This window comes from Sinocyclocheilus grahami, unplaced genomic scaffold (assembly GCF_001515645.1).
Source record: "Sinocyclocheilus grahami isolate Dianchi unplaced genomic scaffold, SAMN03320097.WGS_v1.1 scaffold90.1, whole genome shotgun sequence".
NCBI classification, from domain to species: Eukaryota; Metazoa; Chordata; class Actinopteri; order Cypriniformes; family Cyprinidae; genus Sinocyclocheilus; species Sinocyclocheilus grahami.
The window spans coordinates 207,895-232,311 of NW_015505269.1; the positions used below are offsets into that span (position 1 = coordinate 207,895).

A 24,417-nucleotide genomic window follows, 5' to 3' on the forward strand; every position below is an offset into this window, starting at 1 on the left:
ATAATTACTATTATTATTATTATTATTATTATCATTAGAAAAGCTTATCCAAAGCATGTGTGTGCATATAATAAAATCATACAATGGTCAACAAGTCTTAATATCAAATAATTTGACCTTTTATGAATCTGTCACAACATGGTTAGTGTCGTGTGATGGCTCTCCCAAAAAACAATATTTACCTTGAAATATATGACCTCAAAAAAATACCTTTAAAAACCTTTTTTGAACATAATCGTTAAGAAATATACTCACATGTATTCAAGTTCAAGTATTCAAATACTGTATGAATTATCTAAGCAAATTAAAATTAAGTAATTCAAATCCTGAGAAGAAAAAACATTTATTGTAGATTTTTTTTTATTGTATTGTTAAGGTCATTTTTCATATTTTGAGGTAAATATTGTATTTTGCAAGTCGCACCACATGACATCTAGCAACTAACCATACTGTGAATAATTTTGCCCCTTAAGATTATTTTTAAAAACCTTTTTGAACAAAATCATTAAGATGCATACAATCACATGTATTCAAGTTGTAAAGAAAATAAGCTATTGATTTTTACTTGAAGATTACACCACGATATTTTCATCAAGCTGAAACTTTTCTTGAAAATTATATTAAGATTGTAAAAACTGACATGAGTGCAAAGAGAGTGAAAGATTTCAATGAAAACAGCATGTTTTTAATTGTCAGAATGCGTCTGCATACTCCAGGTCACACCGGTTAGTCATTCTAATTATAACTTCGTTAACAACCCCCAAAACTTCCATCTGACACTTGTTTTGTTCAGACGGACAGGTCAAAGTTCACTCCAACGAGCTCTGAAAATAGAAAGTCCTGCACATTTTTAACACCTCCATTCAAGCACTTCGGAGAGGCGTCAGATTTTTGCACCCCGACAGGACATTAGTCGCGAGGGCAGGGGAGGCTAGACAAGAACATATGGTCCCGTCGGCGGGGCGCAGAGGGTGTGCGCTCGTTCATCAATAAGAGCTTTCATTTCTCCCTTCCTCTCCTTCATAGCCAATTACGGGTTATCAGCGTTCCGATAAAAATAGAAGATAAAATGACGCTTCTAATGGATGAAGCACAAACTGTGGACCAGCTCTAACCCCCACACCCGAGTCCCGCCTGCCTTTCCTCATGTCTAATGACTGTTCATTACCGCACAGAACAAGATGAACATTTTCCAGTTCATTAAAGATACGTTCTATGTGTTTTTCCACTCTTTTTTCCACCCCTTTTCTTCCGACACTCTTTCACTCTATTGCTCACCCTCTCCCTCAAACTGACATAATCCTTGAGATTCGTTCTGGGGAGTCTTAATTACACGATAATGGATAACGGTTATTAAACGCGGCCGACAGTAATGAAGCGCTATTCATTTGCGGCGGAGCGGGGGGACACTGCCGGAGAGCGTGGGAGTAAAATAGCTCCGGCGTCGCAGATTAATAGGTGAAATTATCATTCAATTTCAGAAATCTCATACGCAATTCATAGGAACAAGGGGAGATTAAGGAATGAGCGCGGCGACAAAAGCAATGCATTTTAATAACGATCCCTATCAGAGCCGCTGACAATTGGGTACAGTAATCGGCTTAATGTGCAATGGCTATTTAAGCATACAGTCGCTGGCCTGCTCTGTGTGTGTGCGTGCGTTTGTACATCTGGATGCAGAGCGCAGAAAGAATGAGCAATGGCGCCACGCTGTGGGCAAAAAAATCTATCTTGCTAAGGCAAGCATCGCTGTTATAGTTTTGATACCAGGCGGTCAGATTTAACTGGTTAGCTTGAGCAGTTAGTCCCTGCTGGTGAATGCTGTTACTACTGCTCAGGTACTCAAACAATATTTGTGCATTTTTCTGACAAAAGGGAAGAATAAAATATAAATAAATACATAAATACATTTTTGCAAGAAAAAAAATGAAGCCTTAATTACACAATAATGGATAATGATAATTTAAACAATTAAAACGGTTAAATAATTTGTTACATAGCAATTGCATATGTTAAAATAAATAAATAGTTTAATAACTATATAATAACTAAATCCGTAATTAAAAATATAAATGCGATGCATAAAACCAAAATTAATATTGATATTTTTTTGAAAGGCATAAAGTGAAAAATATCAGGTTGTCACAACTGTCCTGATATAATTTGGGGGGAGGGGATTATTAAAATAATTAAACGTTAAATTAATTCCTAAAACGAAAACCTTATCAAGCAGTTTGACATAAACCTATTGTTTCTAAAAAAAAAATTAAGTATTTATATAATAAAAATATTATTTATTATTATTAACATTTGAAAAACATGTAAAAAAAAAAATAATAATAACAATGTCCAAAGTCATGTGAAACGACTGACTGACAGAATGAATGAATAATAACGATAATTTTAATTATATAAATTATTAAAAAATAATAATTCATGCCCTCTGACATTTACGTATGTTTTGCAATAAGGATTATTAATACCACTGAGGCAAATCAAGCTCGAAGGGCAATGACGTACAATGGTACAAGACAGTGAAAGAGACATGACACAGAGATATATTTGACACCTTTGTTCACATCAACGTCCTGTTAAGAAGTAAACAGTTTGAAAACCTTCTTTGATAATGACTTAAAAATGATAATGTAAAATAATCTAGACTTTATAGACTTTTTTTAATGGTTTCTAAGTTCAAGGCTGCACAACTGCAAGCAGTTTCCTACAGAAATCCCATTTCTGCGATTTAAAACTAAATTACACTTTTGATATCTACGCTTAATGTTCTCACCCGCCATCATGGACACCAGACTGGCCTTGTAGACGTTTGTGAAGGTTCCCAGCTCTCCCACTGCCAGGATGGTCTTCATATGGGCGTCTCCACAGGCCTCTCTGAACTGTCGGATCTCATCGTAGAGAGCTGAGGAGACAAAAATGAACTCTCAACCAGTTGTTGGCTCAAAAAATATCACACTAGAACTAAGGAAAACCATACTGATGGTTATAGCCAATGTCAGCTGCTCAGTCTGAAAGAAACCAGCGTAAACCAAGAGCAACAGGCTTGTTTAAGAGGGTTTTTTGGTATCTGATTTCCTTTAGTGCTCTGGTTACACACACCTCTCCACTGCCCAGTGAGTGCCAAAGTCCGGTTTATGACAATATCGATCTCTGTAGCACCATCCTCCACGGCCATCTGTACCTCCTCAAGACGGGTCTTCAATGGCGTTTGTCCAGCAGGGAAACCAGTGGCCACTGAAGCAAAGAGAACGAGAAAAAGAGACCATGGGGTGAGACAATGCAGTTGCACCCTCTCTGGGAAGATGTTTGAAGAAGGAATGAAACGTGTTTTAAGATAAGCAGTTTCAAACGTCTTACCAGATGCAACAGGAAGACTAGAGTTGGCTGCTTTAAGAGACTTCACAGCATCAGCCACCCGTGACGGGTACACACAGACTGCTGCAGTCGTGATTCCTGAAATCATGTGCACACACACAGTGTTCAAATCAACGAAAATTCTAATGAATTTAATGTAAAGACACAATTGTAAAAAGAAATACAGCATGAACATATAAAGAAAAATGCTTAAAAGTCCTGTTAATGTCTACTGTTTATTATGTTGCATACTACTGTTTTATTTAGCAAACTGTAGAATTGAAGTTGTTCACTGTCAGTCACTGATCTCTTCAGCCAATCAACTTCTGTGAAAAGAGCTTTGTCTCCCACTTGTGGGCAGATCTACAGTGACAAGCGTATGTTATTGATACTGACAACCATAAATACAATATCAAATATAATATACGTATATTATATAAGATATAACATTAATAAAATTAAATAGTATAACAAATACAAATTGCTCTAGATATATTTACATCCATATTTAACTTTTATTTTTTTAAAGTTATTTTTCAACATTTAATTGAAGCTGAAATCTTTTGTAACGTTACAAATCTCTCAACGATCACTTTTGATCAATTTTTAAAGGGTATTGTTTTATTAATTTAATCTGAAACATCGACTGCCATTAGAACGTTTTGCAACTATAGTGAGTTTCTCAAGACTGATTTTATTTGTAATTAAGCTGACCTATGTAGTTCTAGTAAATCTGCATGGGGATCTAAATATCTGAATTAATTGATCCATTATTATGATCTAAAATGCTTCTAACAGTAATTTGTTTAATAGGTTTAAATGGTTTTAAATTAATGTTCAGTTACGTTTAAGGAAAAAAATAGTTTTTCATTATTGCAAACTGCAATCTTAATAACAGAAGATAACAGAGAGACGTGGAATCAGTTATTCAAGTGTACCAAGAGAGGGATGATGTGATATATGAAACAATCCTCCAGACAGAGGCACCTTTGTCGTGCATGTCCATGCTCTTCAGCAGATCATGACGGATCGGCTGTGTGGCCTTCATACAGAGTCGATGGACATTGGAAGGTGTATCGTCACCAGCGAGTGTTGTCAGATCAATGCACGTGACAGCCTTTAGCAGCCAGGCAGCCTACAATAACAATGCAGGTCAATAAAGATGTATTTGAGCTGACATAAAGCAAAATCAGAAATACAGTAAACTGTTTACCTGCCACTGTTTTTTAGCCACTTTGCCTCCCTGGATCTGCTGAGCTCGTTTAAGAACAGCCTGAGTGTTGACTCTGACTTTCAACACCCATTCAAGATCTAAAATAAAGCAAGAATGAATAATAAGAGGTTTTAAAGTCAGTTTTGTCTTGTTATTTCCCTCTTCTCAATGTGAGTCATGAGACACATAAGTCATGTGAGATTCATTAAGTGCATTTCAGCTGTAAATGGTTTGAAATCCACAGTATATATGGAAGAAAGAACGAAATTCAGAATAAGACTTCAAATTAATTACAAAGACCAGCAGAAGGTTGAATTTGGGAGTTCATAACTGGTCAGATGGAGTTAAAAATGAACTACACAGAACACCAAGAATATACTTTGCACTTTACATGTTCAATGTTAGACGTATAGACAAAATTACACAACTTACACAAATAAAAAAAAATATTTTTATGTTTTCTGCCCCGTTTAATATAATGCTCACACTATCACGTGGAAAAAGCAGCGGTAAGATTCATGTAAAAGCTTTGATTCGTTTGGAGAAAATTATAACACGATATAATTAAATAAAAAAATTAAATAAAAAAACAGCTCACCAAGATCCATTCCTGGATTTCTAGCGGACATGATGAAAAATAAATTACTGAATGAAATGAATTGAAAATAATCGAGTTATTTGGCAAGTAGTATCACCGCACGCGCACAGACAGCTTTAACGATACGACACGTCTTCCGGGATTGCTCGCCACTGATACGTCGCCGCAGAACTCTTTCAGCCAATCATTTCACACCTACGCAAGGCGTAAAGGATGACGGTTTTTTTTTTTTTTTTTACTAGTGAAGACTCCAAAATCACACTAGAGCAGTGGGATTTCTTTTTGAAGAGAGATAATATATGTGTCTACTTATTTTAAATAAACAAGTCAATAAACAAGAGTCAATCTCAGATAAGAGAGTATCTGACATTGACATTCTCTTTCCTGTATGCGAAAATATGCATCATTAAAATAAGTATACTAAAAATATTTAAATCAGTATAACATAAAGTACTTGATGTGCTGTTTTCACACTCAGTGTAAAATATTTCCATGAATTACCCAATGCAGCTTGAAATTAACTTTCAAGACAAAAGATATTAAATACATACAAAATATATGAGAAGAAGTGAAGTTTAAAGGACAAGATGCGAAACATGAAATGAATGTTTCATATACAAAGATCAAGCATGCATTTGAACTTGAATAAACAAACAAACAAAAAATGCTACTGTTCAGTCTGGTTTATTGTTAGACAACTGTCATACTGAGCTTTTGAAATAAGCCTGTCACATGCTTCAGGCTTTAAATAAAAAGTGAAATTATGGCAACAATACAATGACCAATCAAACCTTAATGAGATTTTAAAGTGCACCAGAACAGTTGTTAAGACATCCTAAATTCTTCAGTCTAGAATCGAAACATTGCTCTGGCCCTAATAGATAGAAACTCTGATTTACATTATATAAACACTGAGGGGAGTTTATTTTTTATTTTTATATATATCCTGTAAGACATGAGATAAATATATAAAAGTATTTTAAAAGGACAGTAATAAACAAGGACAAGTTATGACTTCAATTACAAATCCAATCTACATACGATAACATTTTCTTGAATAGGAATGGCACTTCAGATTTCAGAGTTTATCATTCTTTTACACAATTGTTAGTTACATATGATTTAAGAATAATGCTTTTCTAAGGATGTCTGACAGCAAATGGAACTCACACATTTCTTTCACAGAGCCACAATATATAATAGGATATAGCTATTCTTGGCATTCTTTTTCTTATGATTATTATTCTAACAGTTGTTAAGACATCCTAAATTCTTCAGTCTAGAATCGAAACATTGCTCTGGCCCTAATAGATAGAAACTCTGATTTACATTATATAAACACTGAGGGGAGTTTATTTTTCTATATATCCTGTAAGACATGAGATAAATATATAAAAGTATTTTAAAAGGACAGTAATAAACAAGGACAAGTTATGACTTCAATTACAAATCCAATCTACATACGATAACATTTTCTTGAATAGGAATGGCACTTCAGATTTCAGAGTTTATCATTCTTTTACACAATTGTTAGTTACATATGATTTAAGAATAATGCTTTTCTAAGGATGTCTGACAGCAAATGGAACTCACACATTTCTTTCACAGAGCCACAATATATAATAGGATATAGCTATTCTTGGCATTCTTTTTCTTATGATTATTATTATACAATAAAGTACTATTTTAGATAACCGAAGTCATGAGTGAAATTAGCTAATTACTCATAATTAATCATGTAAACGCTAACTCATGCTCATCCAAATCTTCTGGAAACCTTTCTTTCCAGCTTTGGCATGTCTGGTCTTGGCACTGACCACGCTAAGGATGTTCCCTGTGAGAAGATGAATTGTCTGGGAAGAGCTGCCTGCCGGATTTGGGGCTGGGACTGGTAATAGACAGAAGTTTCAGCCTTGAGCTGCCCAGCGGAGACTCTTCTGAAGTGGTTTGCTGGAGGAGGAGATGACAGAATGTTATGCACATTCAGCCAAAAACCTTTAGTATAGGACTTACATTTCCAATAATATCACATGGACATTCTATATTACACATTTAGAAAATAACTGGCAATTAATTTTTAAGATCTGACACATCATCCCGTTAAAATGATTATTTCTGCATATTCAATTGAGTGTTTGATATTACATTGACAACTGTTTGCTCTGTTTATTTCATTGCTTTGCTGCATCTTATTTAATTTATCATTTATTTGTGTAAATACATATTTCTTCATCATTGCACAATTATAATGCCCTTGCACCAATGTGCATGTGGCAAGTAAAGCTTACGGAGATCATCTATCAAACATTTAGTAAATTTTTAGTTACATAATCATTTCCAGATGTTCTAGTGCATCCGTTACCTTTGGTTGTTTAGTTGGTGTGCAGCAGATGTCCACAGGAATGAACCGTTTAGAGCCCCTACTGTATTCATCCGAGGGAGAGCTGACTGCTTCTAACAATGATGCATTTTCAACATGATTGGATAATTCGGATGCATTTTCATTCTGCACTTTGCTTGGCTCAGAGCAACTGTCCATAGGCGACCAAGAGTAGGCTTGACTGAATGCTACATCATCTTGTAAAGAGATATCGGACGTTTGATGGCTTCGTTCATTTTCATCCTCATAGAGGTGGCGTACACATGAAGGTCTGGAGAGCTTCGAGTGGTGGCAACTAGGGGTCTGCGAGGCCACTGGTGTGGACTGTGAAGGGCCGAAACCGTGGTTCACAGGAGTTTTTACTTGATTCTGACTGCAGGCAGACTGAGTCAAAGAGTCTTCAGGACCTTGTTGGGAAACTACGTTCGAGACGAAGCGGCACAATCGTGTGTTACGAGGGATGATCCATCTCTTGATGGCTCCTTCTAGATCATGCTCTCTACCCACCACATACACACGCTTCTGCCCACGTGTTACTGCAGTGTATACGTGCTGCCAGTTTTGAGCACTGCTGTCTCCAAGAACGTACACAATAGTTTCGGCCTCTGAGCCCTTAAGTGAGAAAACAAAAAGCTGCATGAAGCTGAGACAAATGCTGATGTCACGTGTGAATGGGGCCATAAATGAACAAAAAGGATCAGTACCTGAAAGGTGTGAATGGTTCTTGCCCAAGCATGGCGCAGTTTACACACTCTCTGTAGCTCCCTGTAGCTACAAGTCACCACGCATCCATTGTCATCATCTAGTGTCAGGTAGCGTATTATTTTACGTCCTTTTTCCTCATCCTCCTTAGTCACATCCTGTGATTGATGTAGAATAACAATGGCAAGTTAAATGAATCAATCATTACTCATGTGCTTACTCAAAGCCAAGCATTTAGAACTTAAAAACATAAAAATACTTTTTCTATTTCTCATGCAAGAATTTGGGGATTATTAAATGAAAACATATATAAATTGCTAAATAAAACATCAGTACATGTTTAATGAAGAAAATTTCCCCATTGCACAGTCGCTCTTTCTTCTCTTTCGTCTGTACATTTTGAGTCTGATTTCCGGCATTATCATGGGAAGATCGAGCGCTATCTTGTACAGCTCTGGCAGTATCAAAGGAAGTCACTTCTTTCTTCTTATCATGGTCTGTGACGTAGCCATTCTTAGTGCAGCAGACTTTATCATTTGGTTGAAAGTTCAATTTGTTTTTGGAAGTCCTGAAATGAATAAAACTGAATATTAACACCAAAATATTTGCTAAAAATGTAACCTATAAAGCTGTGGAAAATTTAAAATGTTTATATTAACAAAAAAAGAAAGTGTCCTACTTATTTAGTTGTAAGAAATCTAATTTCTTCTATTTACACACCTTGTAATATGTTGAGAATAATGTTTGCAACAAAGCTCATTGATCAACTCGCAGTCCTTCCTGTGAACAATAAGAACAGCAATTTTAGCTTCAAGATCAACATTTGCTAAAAAAGACTGTCATCTCAGCATAGTGTGACAAAGAGTAATCCGTCTTACCTCCTGAAAGCCACAAACTGTGACAATTTATGATCCTCCAGTCCAGGACCTTCCTTAAGTAAGAATGTAATGGCATCCTGGAGGTCTATGCAGCAAAATATGATTAAATAAACTTCAAATACAGACCTTTTTGCCCATTTGGCATTTCAACAATGTATTAGAATGTGTTCTAATTGCAATAAAGTTGCACTGAGGTGCTTGTGGGGAGTGAAATGTATTGAAGATGGCTGTGTAGCTTCTGGATTGATTGATTGATCTCAACCCAAGGTGTCGAATGGGTCACAGATGACAGGAAGTGTATTTTCAGGAACTATCCATTGAAAACCTGCAATATGCTAGACATACAGGAACCAAAATGTGATCCAAGTGTGTTTCTTTTGTTATTCTGATTGTATGGGCCATCAGGTTCACACCTTTACTGCATGAGCAATTGATGTGCTTCTGAGGCACAGTCACAGTGTAAATACCACACATCATCCTACAGTTCCAGCTAATAATAACAAAGTGTAATAAAAAGAATAAATGCACTAAAAAAAACATCCAAAATGTTCACATATTTCATAACTGCTCACTTACCAAATCTATCATTTTCACCACAGATTTTGACAAAAATGAACCTTTTGTCAGATGGCACTTTGGAGGGTCTCATCATGTTTACAGTGGCATCAAACTCCAGAGGACTGTAATATGTTTTTTTACCCATCTCTGAGATGCTGAAAGTTTATGGAAATAACAACAGTATAATTAATAAATGTTTGAGTCCATATTAGATAAACACACATACACACACACAACAGTCTGCAAACCACAAAGGAACTAAAATGAGGAAGTTTGTATAAATTTATATAACCCCATAAAACATTTAAGAATACAAACTATCTGCTCACAGTCCAGCGTTTCTGACGATGAGCTCAGACTCGGCACGATGGTTGGTCCGCATCTCAATAGCCCACCGGACCTTCCGGAGACCTTCAAACAGATCGTACAGTGTGTTTCCAGGCTCAATGCTGGGCAACTGTCTCACATCTCCTGCAGACACAAATAAATGTTTTTGTTGGTTTAATAGTAATACAGGAAGTTACTTAAGCTGTAGAATAATGTTGCCAATAAAATACATTTCAAAAAAGCCCTAAATAAGAAAATATTATGCATGCAATATGCCTTTACCCAAAAGGATGAACTTCTGGAGTTCTGCGTGTTTGGTAAGCATGCTGAGAATAGAGTGAAGGATCTGAACAGACACCAAGCTCCCCTCGTCGACCACCAGCACCTGCACCTTCGAGAACTTCCATGCCTGAGGATTTCCACTTGGATCTTTTTTTGTGTTCATGAAACTCCATAAAACCTAAAAGAAAGGGGATTTTTGCGTAATACACGTAACTAATACAAGGTATTTATAGCAACTGAAAACAGCAAAAGTGCATTAACCATTGATAAACCTTGTACAAGTGTGATGTATGAAATGTATTCTAAAGTTATGTTGTTTAAATCATGTAATTTCATGAAATATTATGTAGTGTAATGTTATGTATATGTAACATTATGTTATGAAATGCAATGTTCCACTGTAAAAACAAATGTAATACAATAATTAACATTAAGTTCTGAAATTATCTATAAATCATTTAATGCTGTGAAATACTATGTAATGTAAAGTTGTTATGTTTAAGTTAGTAAAGTTATATTATTATTACTACATTATGACATTTTATGTAATTAATTTAAAGTTTAAGACATGTAACATTGTTAAAATGTTATGCAGCTGTGAAATACAAAGTTGTATGTAAAGTTGTTATGACATGTTATGTAGTGTAAATATATGTTAATTTGTGTATATTGTTATGTAGTGTACAATTTTTTATGTAACACTATGTTATCAAATGTTATGTTGCAGAAGTGTAAGATTTGAAATGTAATGTAATCTATTGTTTAAGCCATGTAAAGTTGTTATTAAATTGTATCTTGTGTATGTTTTTATGTAATTTTAAATTTTTAAGTTATGTAAGGTTATATTAGGAAATGATATGTAATGTAAAGTTATGTTAGGTTACGCAGACTATACCTGGTGCATAGTATAAGCAGTGAAACCGGTTCTCTTGGTAAGAAGTGAAGCAGCTCTTCCTGTAGGAGCAGTGAGGAGAACCTCTTCAGGCTTTTCATCACTGTCACTACCTTCATTATCTTTTTTCTCCTCGTGAACATCTGACAGCAGTCCATTACTGGACCCCTGAGAGTCATTCTGAAAGTCCTCACAGGCCTTCAGCACCTCTTCTCTGTCACTTGTCTGTCGCTCCATGGCCGCCTTAAACACCAGGCTGACCACTGTGGTCTTCCCACAACCACCCTTCCCACTGATCACGGTCACTGGGTTGGCGCACATCATTTCTGCTGCTCGCACTTGATCAGGGTCTAACTCTATAGTTGAGGGATCAATGTCGAAGTAAGTGGAGTCATTTGAGGAGTCTGAGTCTGAAGATACACGTTCCTCTTTAATGGTGAGCTTTGTAATTTCATAGGACTTAGGAGAATCACATGTTGTCATTTCTCCATTGTGGTGGATCACGCTTGAAGTACCAGGCTGGGGAAAAGCAAGATCCATCTGCTCAACCTTAACCTCCTGAACAATGTCATTTTGTGCTTCTGAGACTGACGTTTTTGCGTCAGCCTTAGATTTCCTTGAATGAGTCAAACTGTGTTTTTCACGGGCCTTCACCCTTAGTCTATCAAGTTGAGCTTCGCGAAGAACCTCTCTCACATCCAAGTGGATCTTCCAGGGGTCTCCCTCAACCAGGCCTCTCAAGCATTCGGCAATGCCTTTCTCGTAGCCGAAGAGGTTCCGAAGTGCCACCCTGTCACCTTCTCTTTTAAGCACCCCCTGCTCCACAAGAAAACGTAAAGCTTCCCAGGCACCCAGATGTCCCGTCTCATTCGATATCTTCTTCTCCAGCAGCTCCCGGTCGGCGTATGTGCTACCAGTGGCTCTGCAGTGTCTTTTCAGTTCTGTATACAACACCAAGGCATTACGTTGCAGCACTGGGATACTCCAAAATAAATGACAGAGCTTGAAGGCCTCCATTTGTGCTTCACACCGGACCAGATGTAATTCCTTAAACATGATCTGTTGAAAAAGTTTGATAAATATTCATATAAACCATACTAAATAATGCAGGAAATAAAGTAAGCTTAAGATTTAAAACCTAACAACCAGAGTAGCCATCTTACATAATTGAAGCCCAGCTTCCATACATCAGTTTTAATGAGCTCCTCAAGTTTGGCCAATACTTGTTCTTGTGTAGTAGAATCATCTCGTTCAGAAGTTTCTGGCATGTGTTCCAGCCTTCCTTTGTTTATTATGTCTAGAAACTGGCCTGGCAGCAATGTTGGTAAGTATTTCATGATTTCAGGGTACAAGCTGGCAACTCTCATGTGTGTCCAAGCCGCTGTTTTGTTCTGAACAGACACCAAGCTTCCCTCGTCGACCACCAGCACCTGCACCTTCGAGAACTTCCATGCCTGAGGATTTCCACCTGGATCTTTTTTTGTGTTCATGAAACTCCATAAAACCTAAAAGAAAGGGGATTTTTGTGTAATACACGTAACTAATACAAGGTATTTATAGCAACTGAAAACAGCAAAAGTGCATTAACCATTGATAAACCTTGTACAAGTGTGATGTATGAAATGTATTCTAAAGTTATGTTGTTTAAATCATGTAATTTCATGAAATATTATGTAGTGTAATGTTATGTATATGTAACATTATGTTATGAAATGCAATGTTCCACTGTAAAAACAAATGTAATACAATAATTAACATTAAGTTCTGAAATTATCTATAAATCATATAATGCTGTGAAATACTATGTAATGTAAAGTTGTTATGTTTAAGTTAGTAAAGTTATATTATTATTATTATTACTACATTATGACATTTTATGTAATTAATGTAAAGTTTAAGACATGTAACATTGTTAAAATGTTATGCAGCTGTGAAATACAAAGTTGTATGTAAAGTTGTTATGACATGTTATGTAGTGTAAATATATGTTAATTTGTGTATATTGTTATGTAGTGTACAATTTTTTATGTAACACTATGTTATCAAATGTTATGTTGCAGAAGTGTAAGATTTGAAATGTAATGTAATCTATTGTTTAAGCCATGTAAAGTTGTTATTAAATTGTATCTTGTGTATGTTTTTATGTAATTTTAAATTTTTAAGTTATGTAAGGTTATATTAGGAAATGATATGTAATGTAAAGTTATTAATGCTGTGAAATACTATGTAATGTAAAGTTGTTATGTTTAAGTTAGTAAAGTTATATTATTATTACTACATTATGACATTTTATGTAATTAATTTAAAGTTTAAGACATGTAACATTGTTAAAATGTTATGCAGCTGTGAAATACAAAGTTGTATGTAAAGTTGTTATGACATGTTATGTAGTGTAAATATATGTTAATTTGTGTATATTGTTATGTAGTGTACAATTTTTTATGTAACACTATGTTATCAAATGTTATGTTGCAGAAGTGTAAGATTTGAAATGTAATGTAATCTATTGTTTAAGCCATGTAAAGTTGTTATTAAATTTTTTTTACTCTATGTTTTTATGTAATTTTAAATTTTTAAGTTATGTAAGGTTATATTAGGAAATGATATGTAATGTAAAGTTATGTTAGGTTACGCAGACTATACCTGGTGCATAGTATAAGCAGTGAAACCGGTTCTCTTGGTAAGAAGTGAAGCAGCTCTTCCTGTAGGAGCAGTGAGGAGAACCTCTTCAGGCTTTTCATCACTGTCACTACCTTCATTATCTTTTTTCTCCTCGTGAACATCTGACAGCAGTCCATTACTGGACCCCTGAGAGTCATTCTGAAAGTCCTCACAGGCCTTCAGCACCTCTTCTCTGTCACTTGTCTGTCGCTCCATGGCCGCCTTAAACACCAGGCTGACCACTGTGGTCTTCCCACAACCACCCTTCCCACTGATCACGGTCACTGGGTTGGCGCACATCATTTCTGCTGCTCGCACTTGATCAGGGTCTAACTCTATAGTTGAGGGATCAATGTCGAAGTAAGTGGAGTCATTTGAGGAGTCTGAGTCTGAAGATACACGTTCCTCTTTAATGGTGAGCTTTGTAATTTCATAGGACTTAGGAGAATCACATGTTGTCATTTCTCCATTGTGGTGGATCACGCTTGAAGTACCAGGCTGGGGAAAAGCAAGATCCATCTGCTCAACCTTAACCTCCTGAACAATGTCATTTTGTGCTTCTGAGACTGACGTTTTTGCGTCAGCCTTAGATTTCCTTGAATGAGTCAAACTGTGTTTTTCACGGGCCTTCACCCTTAGTCTATCAAGTTGAGCTTCGCGAAGAACCTCTCTCACATCCAAGTGGATCTTCCAGGGGTCTCCCTCAACCAGGCCTCTCAAGCATTCGGCAATGCCTTTCTCGTAGCCGAAGAGGTTCCGAAGTGCCACCCTGTCACCTTCTCTTTTAAGCACCCCCTGCTCCACAAGAAAACGTAAAGCTTCCCAGGCACCCAGATGTCCCGTCTCATTCGATATCTTCTTCTCCAGCAGCTCCCGGTCGGCGTATGTGCTACCAGTGGCTCTGCAGTGTCTTTTCAGTTCTGTATACAACACCAAGGCATTACGTTGCAGCACTGGGATACTCCAAAATAAATGACAGAGCTTGAAGGCCTCCATTTGTGCTTCACACCGGACCAGATGTAATTCCTTAAACATGATCTGTTGAAAAAGTTTGATAAATATTCATATAAACCATACTAAATAATGCAGGAAATAAAGTAAGCTTAAGATTTAAAACCTAACAACCAGAGTAGCCATCTTACATAATTGAAGCCCAGCTTCCATACATCAGTTTTAATGAGCTCCTCAAGTTTGGCCAATACTTGTTCTTGTGTAGTAGAATCATCTCGTTCAGAAGTTTCTGGCATGTGTTCCAGCCTTCCTTTGTTTATTATGTCTAGAAACTGGCCTGGCAGCAATGTTGGTAAGTATTTCATGATTTCAGGGTACAAGCTGGCAACTCTCATGTGTGTCCAAGCCGCTGTTTTGTTTAAAGAACAGGGATGTGATTATGATTTCAGTATCACTTTTTCATATTCATTATGCATGCAGAAGTGTATATTTAAGGTTCAGGCATCAGATTAAGCTCTAGGAAGTTACTTCAGGTCTGGCTGTCCCCAGGGTCTTCTGTGTCTTTGTTTTACGACAAAACGTGTTTTGAATTGTTGCAAAATTGAATATTCTAACAAAAATCCCTTTACGTGTCATACAAATTATAGAAGTAAACATGGTATACATTTCCAACCTGAGCGATTGACATTTGACTTGAGCTGTTCAGCTACAGCTTTATTCTCAGGAGATGAATCTTCAAAATCCTGCAGGATGTCCAGCACATTGACAGGCTCCACATGTCTGTCGTTGGGCAACCACTCCATAAACAGGTTAACAAAGTCAGGTTCTGCCCTACATGCTTTAAGAAAGAGAGACACAAGTGACCGGCCCTCTGTTCCCAGATCAGTGCGGAGTCTGTAGGAGGGGAAGCCTTTGACATAATTTTTGTGCCGGCCTTGGCGAATTGTACAGGTAACCTCCCACCAGGGATCATGGAGGGGAAAACGGCCATCAACCCGATACGTCTTATTACCGGCCATGAATGGCACTGCAAAAGAAGATGATAAGACAAGCATGAGGCCTTTTGGTCCCTAAGCAAATACTATATGAATATAAACAAAAATAATACAAGTACAAATAAGCTTTACTTATCTTGAAGAAGAGAGATAAAATGACAAGTTGATTTGAACTGAATTTAGACATAACAGTGTGAATTGTACTAAACGTTTTTTATAACAACATTATCTGTAAATAAGATTCATTTTAACAGTGAAAACTGTAAACAGGCTTCTTTGTAACTACGTAACCTTTACATATGATTACGTTTTCTTGTAACAGGTAGATTGTACAGTAGGATACCTGTAACAAAGTAAATAATAAACAGATCTATCACTACTTGCAGGTCTGTGATGTGCCATGCTTATTTTGGTGTTCACAGGTTATTCAAAATATAAAAACGGAGAGCTTTTAAATAAAATTGTTTTACAATTTAAGAAATTACAATTGCAATTTAAGAGGAAAATTACAAAGCAAGCAAACATGTTTGAAAGTGAAAAAAAAAGTCATACAAGAAGATAACAGTCCACGGGGAAATACATTATGAAATACAAAAAGTATAACATTTAATATGTTTTATGATGAATACTTTTACCCCCAATTTACCTCATAGAAAACGGCATATGTAAACATGGATACTTTGTTTCTTATTACAATGCGAAATATAAACATGGTTTCTATGTTACCTGCAACCGTGTAAAACGTAAACATGTTTACCTGACTAGCAAAGCAAACTGTAAAAAACATTTGATGTATTTTCTATCCACAGCTATGTTTACTTGTTAAGTGTGATACTGTTGCAAACACTGTTTCCTTTTCTCACCTTGTGATCATTAAACAAATACACAAGCAAAGGATAACAAATGTTTGTTAGTAAATGTGTTGTTTTACCTTCTTTTGACGCTAGCACGGAAGATTTAAACATGTTTCCCCCAGATGAAACCGAATCCATCTCTTTCATGTCCAGAAACTCAGGCTGTGCTTCCTCTTCTTCATCTTCACTTTCTGAAACATCTTCTTGGTTTGAGTGTACAGCGTGACGTTCTGGTAAAATGTAACCAGTTATGGTTTTTAATCCAGCGGAGGGACTTTGCAGCGCCATGTTTGAAGATTTCGACAGTTCGCGGCTCATTTTCTTGACTCGTGACTGTAAACGGTCAACAATACCCAAATCGCATTCCGCCAAAATAAAAGTCCGATCAGTTTACTTGCAGCTTCCTGTCAATGGAATCACTAAACTAACAAGTCAAAAATAAACAGAAGTGTCAGGCATATTATTAAAAAACTGAAATGCATTTATAAGAGTAGAGGAAAATTTTAATTTCATTTTTATTTATTAGTTGCATGCAAAACGTATTGTATAATATTATTTAAAAAAAGGTTAACAAAAACAAAATAAGCCTATATTAAACTAATAATTATATATGTAATTATTATCATTTTCTTTCTGGTCCCAAATGTAATCTTTCAAGCTCGATAAATCTGCAGCTGCAACTTATATTTTTTATAACAAACCAAAGGGAGAATAAAAATAGCACAAACGAGTGTATTTGAAATGTGATTAATACAGAAATCAACATAAATGATTTTAATCATTCTTAATATTGATTTAATGCTCATTGTGAATTGATAATTGCGCTGAAATGTAAAGTAGTAATAAAAACATGCCATCAAAAACAGTTAGAATACCCAGTCATTGTAATAAAAAGCATAATTCAAACTTAACACAAAAAAACTCACGTGATTAATATTTGGAACATTATAAGCATGTAATTATCACATGCAGGAATATTCATATACCTGGGGGAGACAGTGCCAATCATAATGTCAATAGCATAATCAGTTACACAAACGCATTCTTAAGACTACCTAATTTCAGAAAGTTAACAATAATAAAAAGAAAATTGATTATATGATTACTGAAATAGTGCAGAGTATTAAATCGTTTCTTTCAATTTACAGCATATTTGTTTTAAAGTCAACATCCTGAGACTTTGTATTTGCACTGGTTTCAATTAGATCTTGAATTAGGAATTGTCAGGGAAGCTCCTTGCTTCTGGAGCTTCGGCTTGTGCTTTCCAATGGAGGCTCTTCTGAAGTGGTTTGCTAGAGCAAGAGTAGGTCATAGGTTAAAAACAATATCAATGTACTTTTGATCATTTAAATATGTTTTACTCTGTCACCTTTATTAGTTCGCTCTGTGGCGCTTTGAGACTGGACTGCAATCAGACTGAGTGAAAGAGTCTTCAAAATCTTGTTGGGCAACAATCTCCTTGACACGGCCACGCAATCGCGTGTTACGAGGGGTGATCCTTTTCGCAATGGCTCCTTCTAGATCACGCTCTCTACCCACCACATACACACGCTTCTGACCGCGTGTCACTGCAGTGTATACGTGCTGCCAGTTTTGAACAAAGGTATTTCCAAGAACGTACACAATTGTTTCAGCCTCCGAGCCCTAAAGTGAAGACAAAACATGATTAGAGACAGATGCTAATACTAGGTGTTAATTCTTAAAACAAAGAGCATCCAGAGTGTATGTGTGAACTGGAGACCTGAAAGGTGTGAATGGTTCTTGCCCAAGCATGGCGCAGTTTACACTCTTTCTGTAGTTCACTGTAGTTAGAAGTCACCACACGGCCGTTTTCATCATCTAGGGTCAAGTAGTGTCTTGTTTTGCATCTTGCTCCCATATCCTCCTCAGTTACATCCTGTGATTGGATGTAAAATATCATAAAAATGCAACAATCAAATTCACGTAATTACTCTAACTGCTCACAAATTGGTGTCAGTTTACTTTAACATCGGATATTTCAGATTAAAGACTTTTTGGCATTGTAAAAAAAAAACAATAAAACTTCAAATCAAGACATTTTTCCAAACACTTCACCGCTTTAATGAAGAAAATTTCCCCATTGCACATTCTTTCTTGTTTCATTTTCTTCTGTTCATTTTTTCTTTGGGTACTTGGAATATCTTGGGAAGTTCCAGGCTCTTCTTGCATGTTCTCATTATCTGTTTCTGAGATATAGCCATTCTTTGTGCAGCAAACTTTATCCCCCACTTGAAAGTATATTTTATTTTCATGAGTCCTAACGGAAACAAAATATGTATACAAACTGTTAAAAAGGGAACCAATACCATTGAAAGTATTATGATTTTACTTACTTTGTAACATGACCTGAATAATGCTTGCAGCAAACCTCATTGATCAACTGACAGTCCCTCCTGTAAGCAACAGCAATAATTCTAGGTTACCATTCATGTGGGACTCAATTACATTTGTTGCGATGCAAGTTTTTGAGTTGTAAGTGACAGGGGGCCAGACTGGGAGTTTTAAATATGGTTAGTTTCAAAATTTCTCATCAGTGAGCAACATACTGTTTACATATGGTTCTTTCCAAGTAGGTTTCCCTTTGAGCAACGAAGATGATTTAAATGTAAACATGAGAAGCAGTTTAAGGATATCACCTCTTTTATTAACCTTTGAATGAGATCTTACCTCATAAATGCCACAATCTGTGATGATTTATGATCTTTGAGACCAGGAGCTTCCTTGAGTAAGAATTTAATGGCTTCCTGGAGAGCTAAGCAACAAAAAATATATTGAATATGCACATCAAATAAATATTTCAATACCAGTTTTGCTCATTAGAGCCGTTTCTGTTTGTAACAGTAATCAACAAAACATTTCATGTCATTCTAATTATAACATGTCATAATGTTGTAAACTGCTAACTTACCATCATAATTCTCACTGATTTTGACAAAAATGAACCTTTTGTCAGATGGCACTGTGGAGGGTCTTGTCATGTTTATGGTGGCATCAAACTCCAGAGGACTGTAATGTCTTTTTTTACCCATCTCCGAGATGCTGAAAGATTATGAATAAAAATATAACAACAACACTATATGCACGAGTACTAAACTTTTATTAGGATTCGGCAAGGAATAGCATTAATATTTGTACCTACAGTGTACTTAAAGTGTACAAAGTGTACATACTCCAAAAGTATTCTAGTATAAGGTAACTAAATGGGTTAAAGTTAGATTTAGGGGTAGGTTCAGGGTTAGTGCCTAGTTATTACCCAGTTATTGTAATTGCTATAATAAGTGCATAGTATGTATGCTGAACAGGACTGTAAAATAAATTGCTTCTTTATTTTCTAATCAAATGTTTAGAGAACAAACTATCTGCTCACAGTCCAGCGTTTCTGACGATGAGCTCAGACTCGGCACGATGGTTGGTCCGCATCTCAATAGCCCACCGGACCTTCCTGAGACCGTCAAACAGATCGTGCAGTGTGTTTCCAGGCTCAATGCTGGGCAACTGTCTCACATCTCCTGCAGACACAAAACAAAATGAACAAAATACAGCTGTTTATTTCCATTATTGAAATCTGATACACATGCAATTTGCTTTTACCCAAAAAGATGAACTTCTGTAGTTCTGTGTGTTTGGTCAGCATGCTGAGAATAGAGTGAAGGATCTGAACAGACACCAGGCTCCCCTCGTCGACCACCAGCACCCGCACCTTCGAGAACTTCCATTCTTGAAGATTTCCATTTTCTTCTTTTTTTCTGTTCATGAAGCTCCATAAAACCTGAAAAAGATGAACACACAAAAAGGAACATCATGCAGGAGTCAAATGAACATTTATTTGTCTCTACTTGTGCAATGTGGCTATACCTGGTGCAGAGTATAAGCAGTGCAGCCGGTTCTTTTAGTAAGAATTGAAGCAGCTCTCCCTGTAGGAGCAGTGAGGAGAACTTCAATAGGAGGCTTTTCATCACCGTCACTCTTGCTGGTCTGTTTCTCCATGGCCTCCTTAAACACCAGACTGACCAATGTGGTCTTCCCACAACCACCCTTCCCACTGATCACCGTCACCGGGTTGGCGCATATCATTTCTGCTGCTCGCACATGATCCTCGTCTAACTCTATAGCAGAGTCATTTAAGTCATCAGGAGCCATCTCCTTTAATCTCTCCATTGCAGCTCTTTGAAGAACCTCCTTCACATCCAAGTGGATCATCCAGGGTTCTCCCTCAATCAGGGCCCTCAAGCATTCAGCAATGCCTTTCTCGTAGCTGAAGAAGTTGTGAAGTGCCACCTTGTTGTTCTCCTGTATCAGCACGCCATGCTTGTGAAGGAACAAGAACCCTGCATCTTCAATTTTCCACTGTTGCATTTTCTCCAGCAGCATCTTCTGTTCAATGTATGTGCTGCCAGTATCTCTGCAGTAGTCTTTCAGCCTTGCATACAATTGTAAGCCATTACGCTGCTCCTCAGTCATTCGGCTGAGCAAATTACAAGCCTCAAAAGCCTCAAGCTTTGCTTCACATCTGATCATACGGAATTCTCTAAACATGATCTGTCAGAAATACGATAACATTGAGACAACAACCAGATAAAAAAAGATACCAAACAATAGATAATATTTATTACAAATGTTTCAGTAACATCCAAAAATTAGAGAAGGAAAGCTTTATCTGAAAGTTAACTGTTTTAAAATCTTAAAGTTTGAATAGACGGAGAAGTAGAGCAGGCTGAAGGACTGAGGTGGATGAAAAATAAAACGGGTAATGGATTTTGGAGAAAAAAAAAGAAGACAGCTTTGTGCTTACATAGTTGAAGCCCAACTTCCAAACATCAGTCTTAATTAACTGCTCCAGATTCTCCAATACGTGTGTGTTACTCTGCTGCTCTGGAGTTTCTTCAGTGGTATCCTGTGAGTTTTTCATCTTTCCATCGCTTATTATGTCCATAAACTGGCCTGGTAACAATGTTGGCAAGTATTTCATGATTTGAGGGTACTTTCTGGCAACTCTCACATGTGTCCAAGCAACTGTTTTTCCAGACAAAATTAACAACAACAAGCACATTAATATAATTTTTAAGTCATGCCAGATAAGAAATCGACAAAGAACTGATTTGTGTAAAAATCATTAATTACAGGATGTTTATATAACAATCTGAAGATACATGTTTTTAATCATTTGAAAGGAGTGTAATAAATATATCAATTCATCTTTATATAACATCACTAAAATATATTTTAACAATGTTATATGCAAATACTATTTTAATAAAATGTTAATTATTTGACATTTTGTATTATAACTTTAAAACTATGTGTGTGTGTGTGTGTGTGTGTACATATATATATACAGTATATATAAATATAAATATATATATATATATACACACACACACTTTTATTCTTTCACATTCTAATGACATTATGAATCTTTATTTTACGATAAATATTTTAGTCAAATTCTTAAATTGTAACAAAATATTTTCTTATATCCACCTTATTTTTTCCGTAAGAGTAGGAGCAGACATTTGTAAATTTTATGGGTCTGGCTTCCGGTCTCATCTGCGTCCAGCTATTTTTAGCTGTACAAAACAGCTTGTTTTGCTGCTTGATATTGCAAATTGTTGTGTCTTTTAATGTTATTTTAATGCATTATTAAATTATTATCTTAATTATGAACACACTGGTTTGTAGTGCAAACAGTTTTACCGTTTACATCACTGTTATTCTTCTCGTTATTTCCCTATAGTGGCTAATGAACTGGAAGTCTCGCCCATAAGCTTACTTCGGCATTGAAGAACAAGGTGGATAGATCACTTCAAATACAATCTACTTAAGCAGACGTTGGAGTGGTCCTTCAATAAGTTATTGAAAGTGCTAAATTGCTCTAAGTATTATGAAAATATGTGATGAGTGGTCCAACCTGAGTTAATGACATTTGACTTGAGCTCTTTAGCCACAGCTTTATGCTTTGGTGCTGAATCTTCAAAATCCTGCAGCGCATCCAGCACATTGATAAGCTCCACCACGTGTCTGTTTGTGGACAAAAAGTCCATAAAGCTCATAACAAACCCCGGTTTTGCGCCACATGCTTTAAGAAAAAGAGACACAAGTGACTGGTCCTCTGAACTCAGATCGGTGCGGAGACTGTAGGAGGGATAGCTGGAGGGGATGGTAGAAAACTTGCACTTATTGCCACGGCGAACTGTGCAGGTTACCTCCCACCACGGATCACAAAGGTGAAAACGGCTCCTAACCTTGTATGTCTCATTACAAGCCATGAATGACACTGCAAAAGATGAACAATTGCAACAGCTTAGTCTGTCTTTCAGGTATGAGATGCAACAGCAAGAGAATTTAACATGTAACAATGTAAAGTTTATGTTACTTTTACTTGTAAAAGTGTACGCTCTAAATATAATAAATAAGTTTCTAGGCATAGGAGAACTAGGCAGTTGCCTAGGGCAGTGGTTCCCAACCCTGGTCCTGGAGGCACCCCAACACTGCACATTTTGCATGTCTCCTTAATCAAACACACCTGATTCAGGTCATCATCTCATTAGTAGAGACTCCAAGACCTGAAACTGGTGTTTCAGTGAAAGGAGACATGTGTGCAGTGTTGGGGTGCCTCCAGGACCAGGGTTGGGAACCACTGGCCTTAGGGCACCACCAGCTGAAGGGGTGCCAGTGAGCCCCTCAACTCCTCCATTAAAATTGTAACGTCATTATTTAGCAATAATTAGGCCAACTACGTTTTACCTTTTTGTCTTTTCTTAATGTTATCAAAAAGACAGCAATCAATAATCTAAATATTTAGGCCTATTGCATAATATACATTTAAAAAGATGAATAATGGCATCAGCAAAAACATTCATCTATTCTAGAAAACAATAAAATATGGATCAAATTTAAATGTCGTACACCTCTATCGGAAGTATTTTAAATGATCATACTATAATACGAATCAAATGCATCATATTCCATTAATTTATTTCAATTGTAAAAAAAAAAAAGCATTTAAAACATATTGGGAATGTCATTATAGACTTTTTTCATTTACAGAATTACATGGTAAGGTTTACTAAATTCATATTTGTGCATCGAATTGGTTTGGTATTTGTATTCGTTTGGTAATTAATTTAATTTACTTAGAATGTTAAGTAAACTAACTAAATGGTGGTGGGGGCGGGGGCGGGGACGGTTGACCAGAACTAAATAACTACAATTAAGTAACTTATTATTTATTTAGCATTGAAAACGTAACCGATTTTAAGTTTTGTGTTGTTACTATGACAATCGAAAGACTTCAGACAAAGGACTGCAGAGTGAATATATATTTCATTTAGCCAAAAATAGTTTAGTTAGGAAACAAATGGGTTAAACAGCATATAGCTGCTTTGAAAGTTTGTCTGTTTATTAGTTAGCCTAATATACCTTCTTTGGACGCCGGCACGGAGAACTTAAACACTTTTCCTCCAGATGAGACAGCGTTCACCTCCTTCATGTCCAAAAATTCTGTTTGTATGTCCTCTTTTTCATCTTCGTTTTCAACATCATCATCCACATCGTTTGACAGAATGTAACCAGTTATGGTTTGTTCAAGCAAGGTACTTCGCGTTCGCAGCGACATTCTGTGTGTACTTGATTAACTATACGCGTGACTGATTGTAATCACTGAAATAGAAAATAATTATGTCTAGTGAGGATATTTTGGCGCGTGATGTCCGAACGAGTTTCGCAATGCTCGAAGT

At 36.4% G+C, this 24,417-nt stretch overlaps 3 protein-coding genes across 5 annotated transcripts in view; all 3 read right to left on the reverse strand.

Moving 5' to 3' along the window:
* The window catches only part of LOC107587132 (deoxyribose-phosphate aldolase-like), a 6,490-nt gene extending 1,168 nt beyond the window's left edge, over nucleotides 1-5,322 (reverse strand). Inside the window, exons 1-6 of the mRNA XM_016274777.1 lie at nucleotides 5,181-5,322; nucleotides 4,583-4,680; nucleotides 4,357-4,504; nucleotides 3,373-3,468; nucleotides 3,115-3,249; nucleotides 2,789-2,917 (exon numbers count right to left, since the gene is read on the reverse strand). Of these exons, the coding sequence (XP_016130263.1) occupies nucleotides 2,789-2,917; nucleotides 3,115-3,249; nucleotides 3,373-3,468; nucleotides 4,357-4,504; nucleotides 4,583-4,680; nucleotides 5,181-5,211 (637 nt within the window). The 5' untranslated portion in view covers nucleotides 5,212-5,322. The remainder of the gene's footprint in view (nucleotides 1-2,788; nucleotides 2,918-3,114; nucleotides 3,250-3,372; nucleotides 3,469-4,356; nucleotides 4,505-4,582; nucleotides 4,681-5,180) is intronic.
* Nucleotides 5,323-6,578: 1,256 nt separating this feature from the next.
* LOC107587130 (DNA helicase B-like) lies at nucleotides 6,579-17,010 on the reverse strand. 2 transcript variants are annotated; one of them, XM_016274774.1, is made up of 13 exons: nucleotides 16,738-17,010; nucleotides 15,485-15,838; nucleotides 15,003-15,220; nucleotides 13,843-14,898; nucleotides 10,308-10,485; nucleotides 10,028-10,169; nucleotides 9,717-9,853; nucleotides 9,141-9,225; nucleotides 8,983-9,042; nucleotides 8,599-8,830; nucleotides 8,265-8,420; nucleotides 7,543-8,172; nucleotides 6,579-7,130 (listed from the first exon to the last, which is right to left on the reverse strand). In XM_016274774.1, the coding sequence occupies exons 1-13, from the start codon at nucleotides 16,976-16,978 to the stop codon at nucleotides 7,002-7,004; spliced, it is 3,618 nt and encodes a 1,205-aa protein (XP_016130260.1). In that variant the 5' UTR covers nucleotides 16,979-17,010; the 3' UTR covers nucleotides 6,579-7,001. The 2 variants fall into 2 exon arrangements, with proteins under 2 accessions (XP_016130260.1, XP_016130259.1); XM_016274773.1 differs by lacking the exons at nucleotides 13,843-14,898; nucleotides 15,003-15,220; nucleotides 15,485-15,838; nucleotides 16,738-17,010 and adding exons at nucleotides 11,203-12,258; nucleotides 12,363-12,576.
* A 492-nt stretch (nucleotides 17,011-17,502) lies between these two features.
* On the reverse strand, nucleotides 17,503-24,390 carry LOC107587131 (DNA helicase B-like). Of its 2 annotated transcripts, none has more exons than XM_016274776.1 (13): nucleotides 24,101-24,390; nucleotides 22,590-22,955; nucleotides 21,474-21,694; nucleotides 20,537-21,220; nucleotides 20,273-20,450; nucleotides 20,049-20,190; nucleotides 19,590-19,720; nucleotides 19,349-19,433; nucleotides 19,015-19,074; nucleotides 18,737-18,938; nucleotides 18,402-18,557; nucleotides 18,030-18,304; nucleotides 17,503-17,952 (listed from the first exon to the last, which is right to left on the reverse strand). In XM_016274776.1, the coding sequence occupies exons 1-12, from the start codon at nucleotides 24,294-24,296 to the stop codon at nucleotides 18,035-18,037; spliced, it is 2,691 nt and encodes an 896-aa protein (XP_016130262.1). In that variant the 5' UTR covers nucleotides 24,297-24,390; the 3' UTR covers nucleotides 17,503-17,952; nucleotides 18,030-18,034. The 2 variants fall into 2 exon arrangements, with proteins under 2 accessions (XP_016130262.1, XP_016130261.1); XM_016274775.1 differs by having other exon boundaries at nucleotides 20,049-20,223.
* Between the last annotated feature and the right edge of the window lie 27 nt (nucleotides 24,391-24,417).

Coding starts and splice junctions, on each gene's coding strand:
- LOC107587130 (XM_016274774.1), bottom strand. CDS start 16,978: ATGAGCCGCGAACTGTCGAAATCTTCAAACATGGCGCTGCAAAGTCCC. Junction 15,221..15,484: donor GTCAAATGTCAATCGCTCAG/GTTGGAAATGTA, acceptor TAAACAAAACAG/CGGCTTGGACACACATGAGA. Junction 7,131..7,542: donor CACCAACTAAACAACCAAAG/GTAACGGATGCA, acceptor CTCCTCCTCCAG/CAAACCACTTCAGAAGAGTC.
- LOC107587131 (XM_016274775.1), bottom strand. CDS start 24,296: ATGTCGCTGCGAACGCGAAGTACCTTGCTTGAACAAACCATAACTGGT. Junction 21,695..22,589: donor GTCAAATGTCATTAACTCAG/GTTGGACCACTC, acceptor CTGGAAAAACAG/TTGCTTGGACACATGTGAGA. Junction 18,305..18,401: donor GAACCATTCACACCTTTCAG/GTCTCCAGTTCA, acceptor TCTTCACTTTAG/GGCTCGGAGGCTGAAACAAT.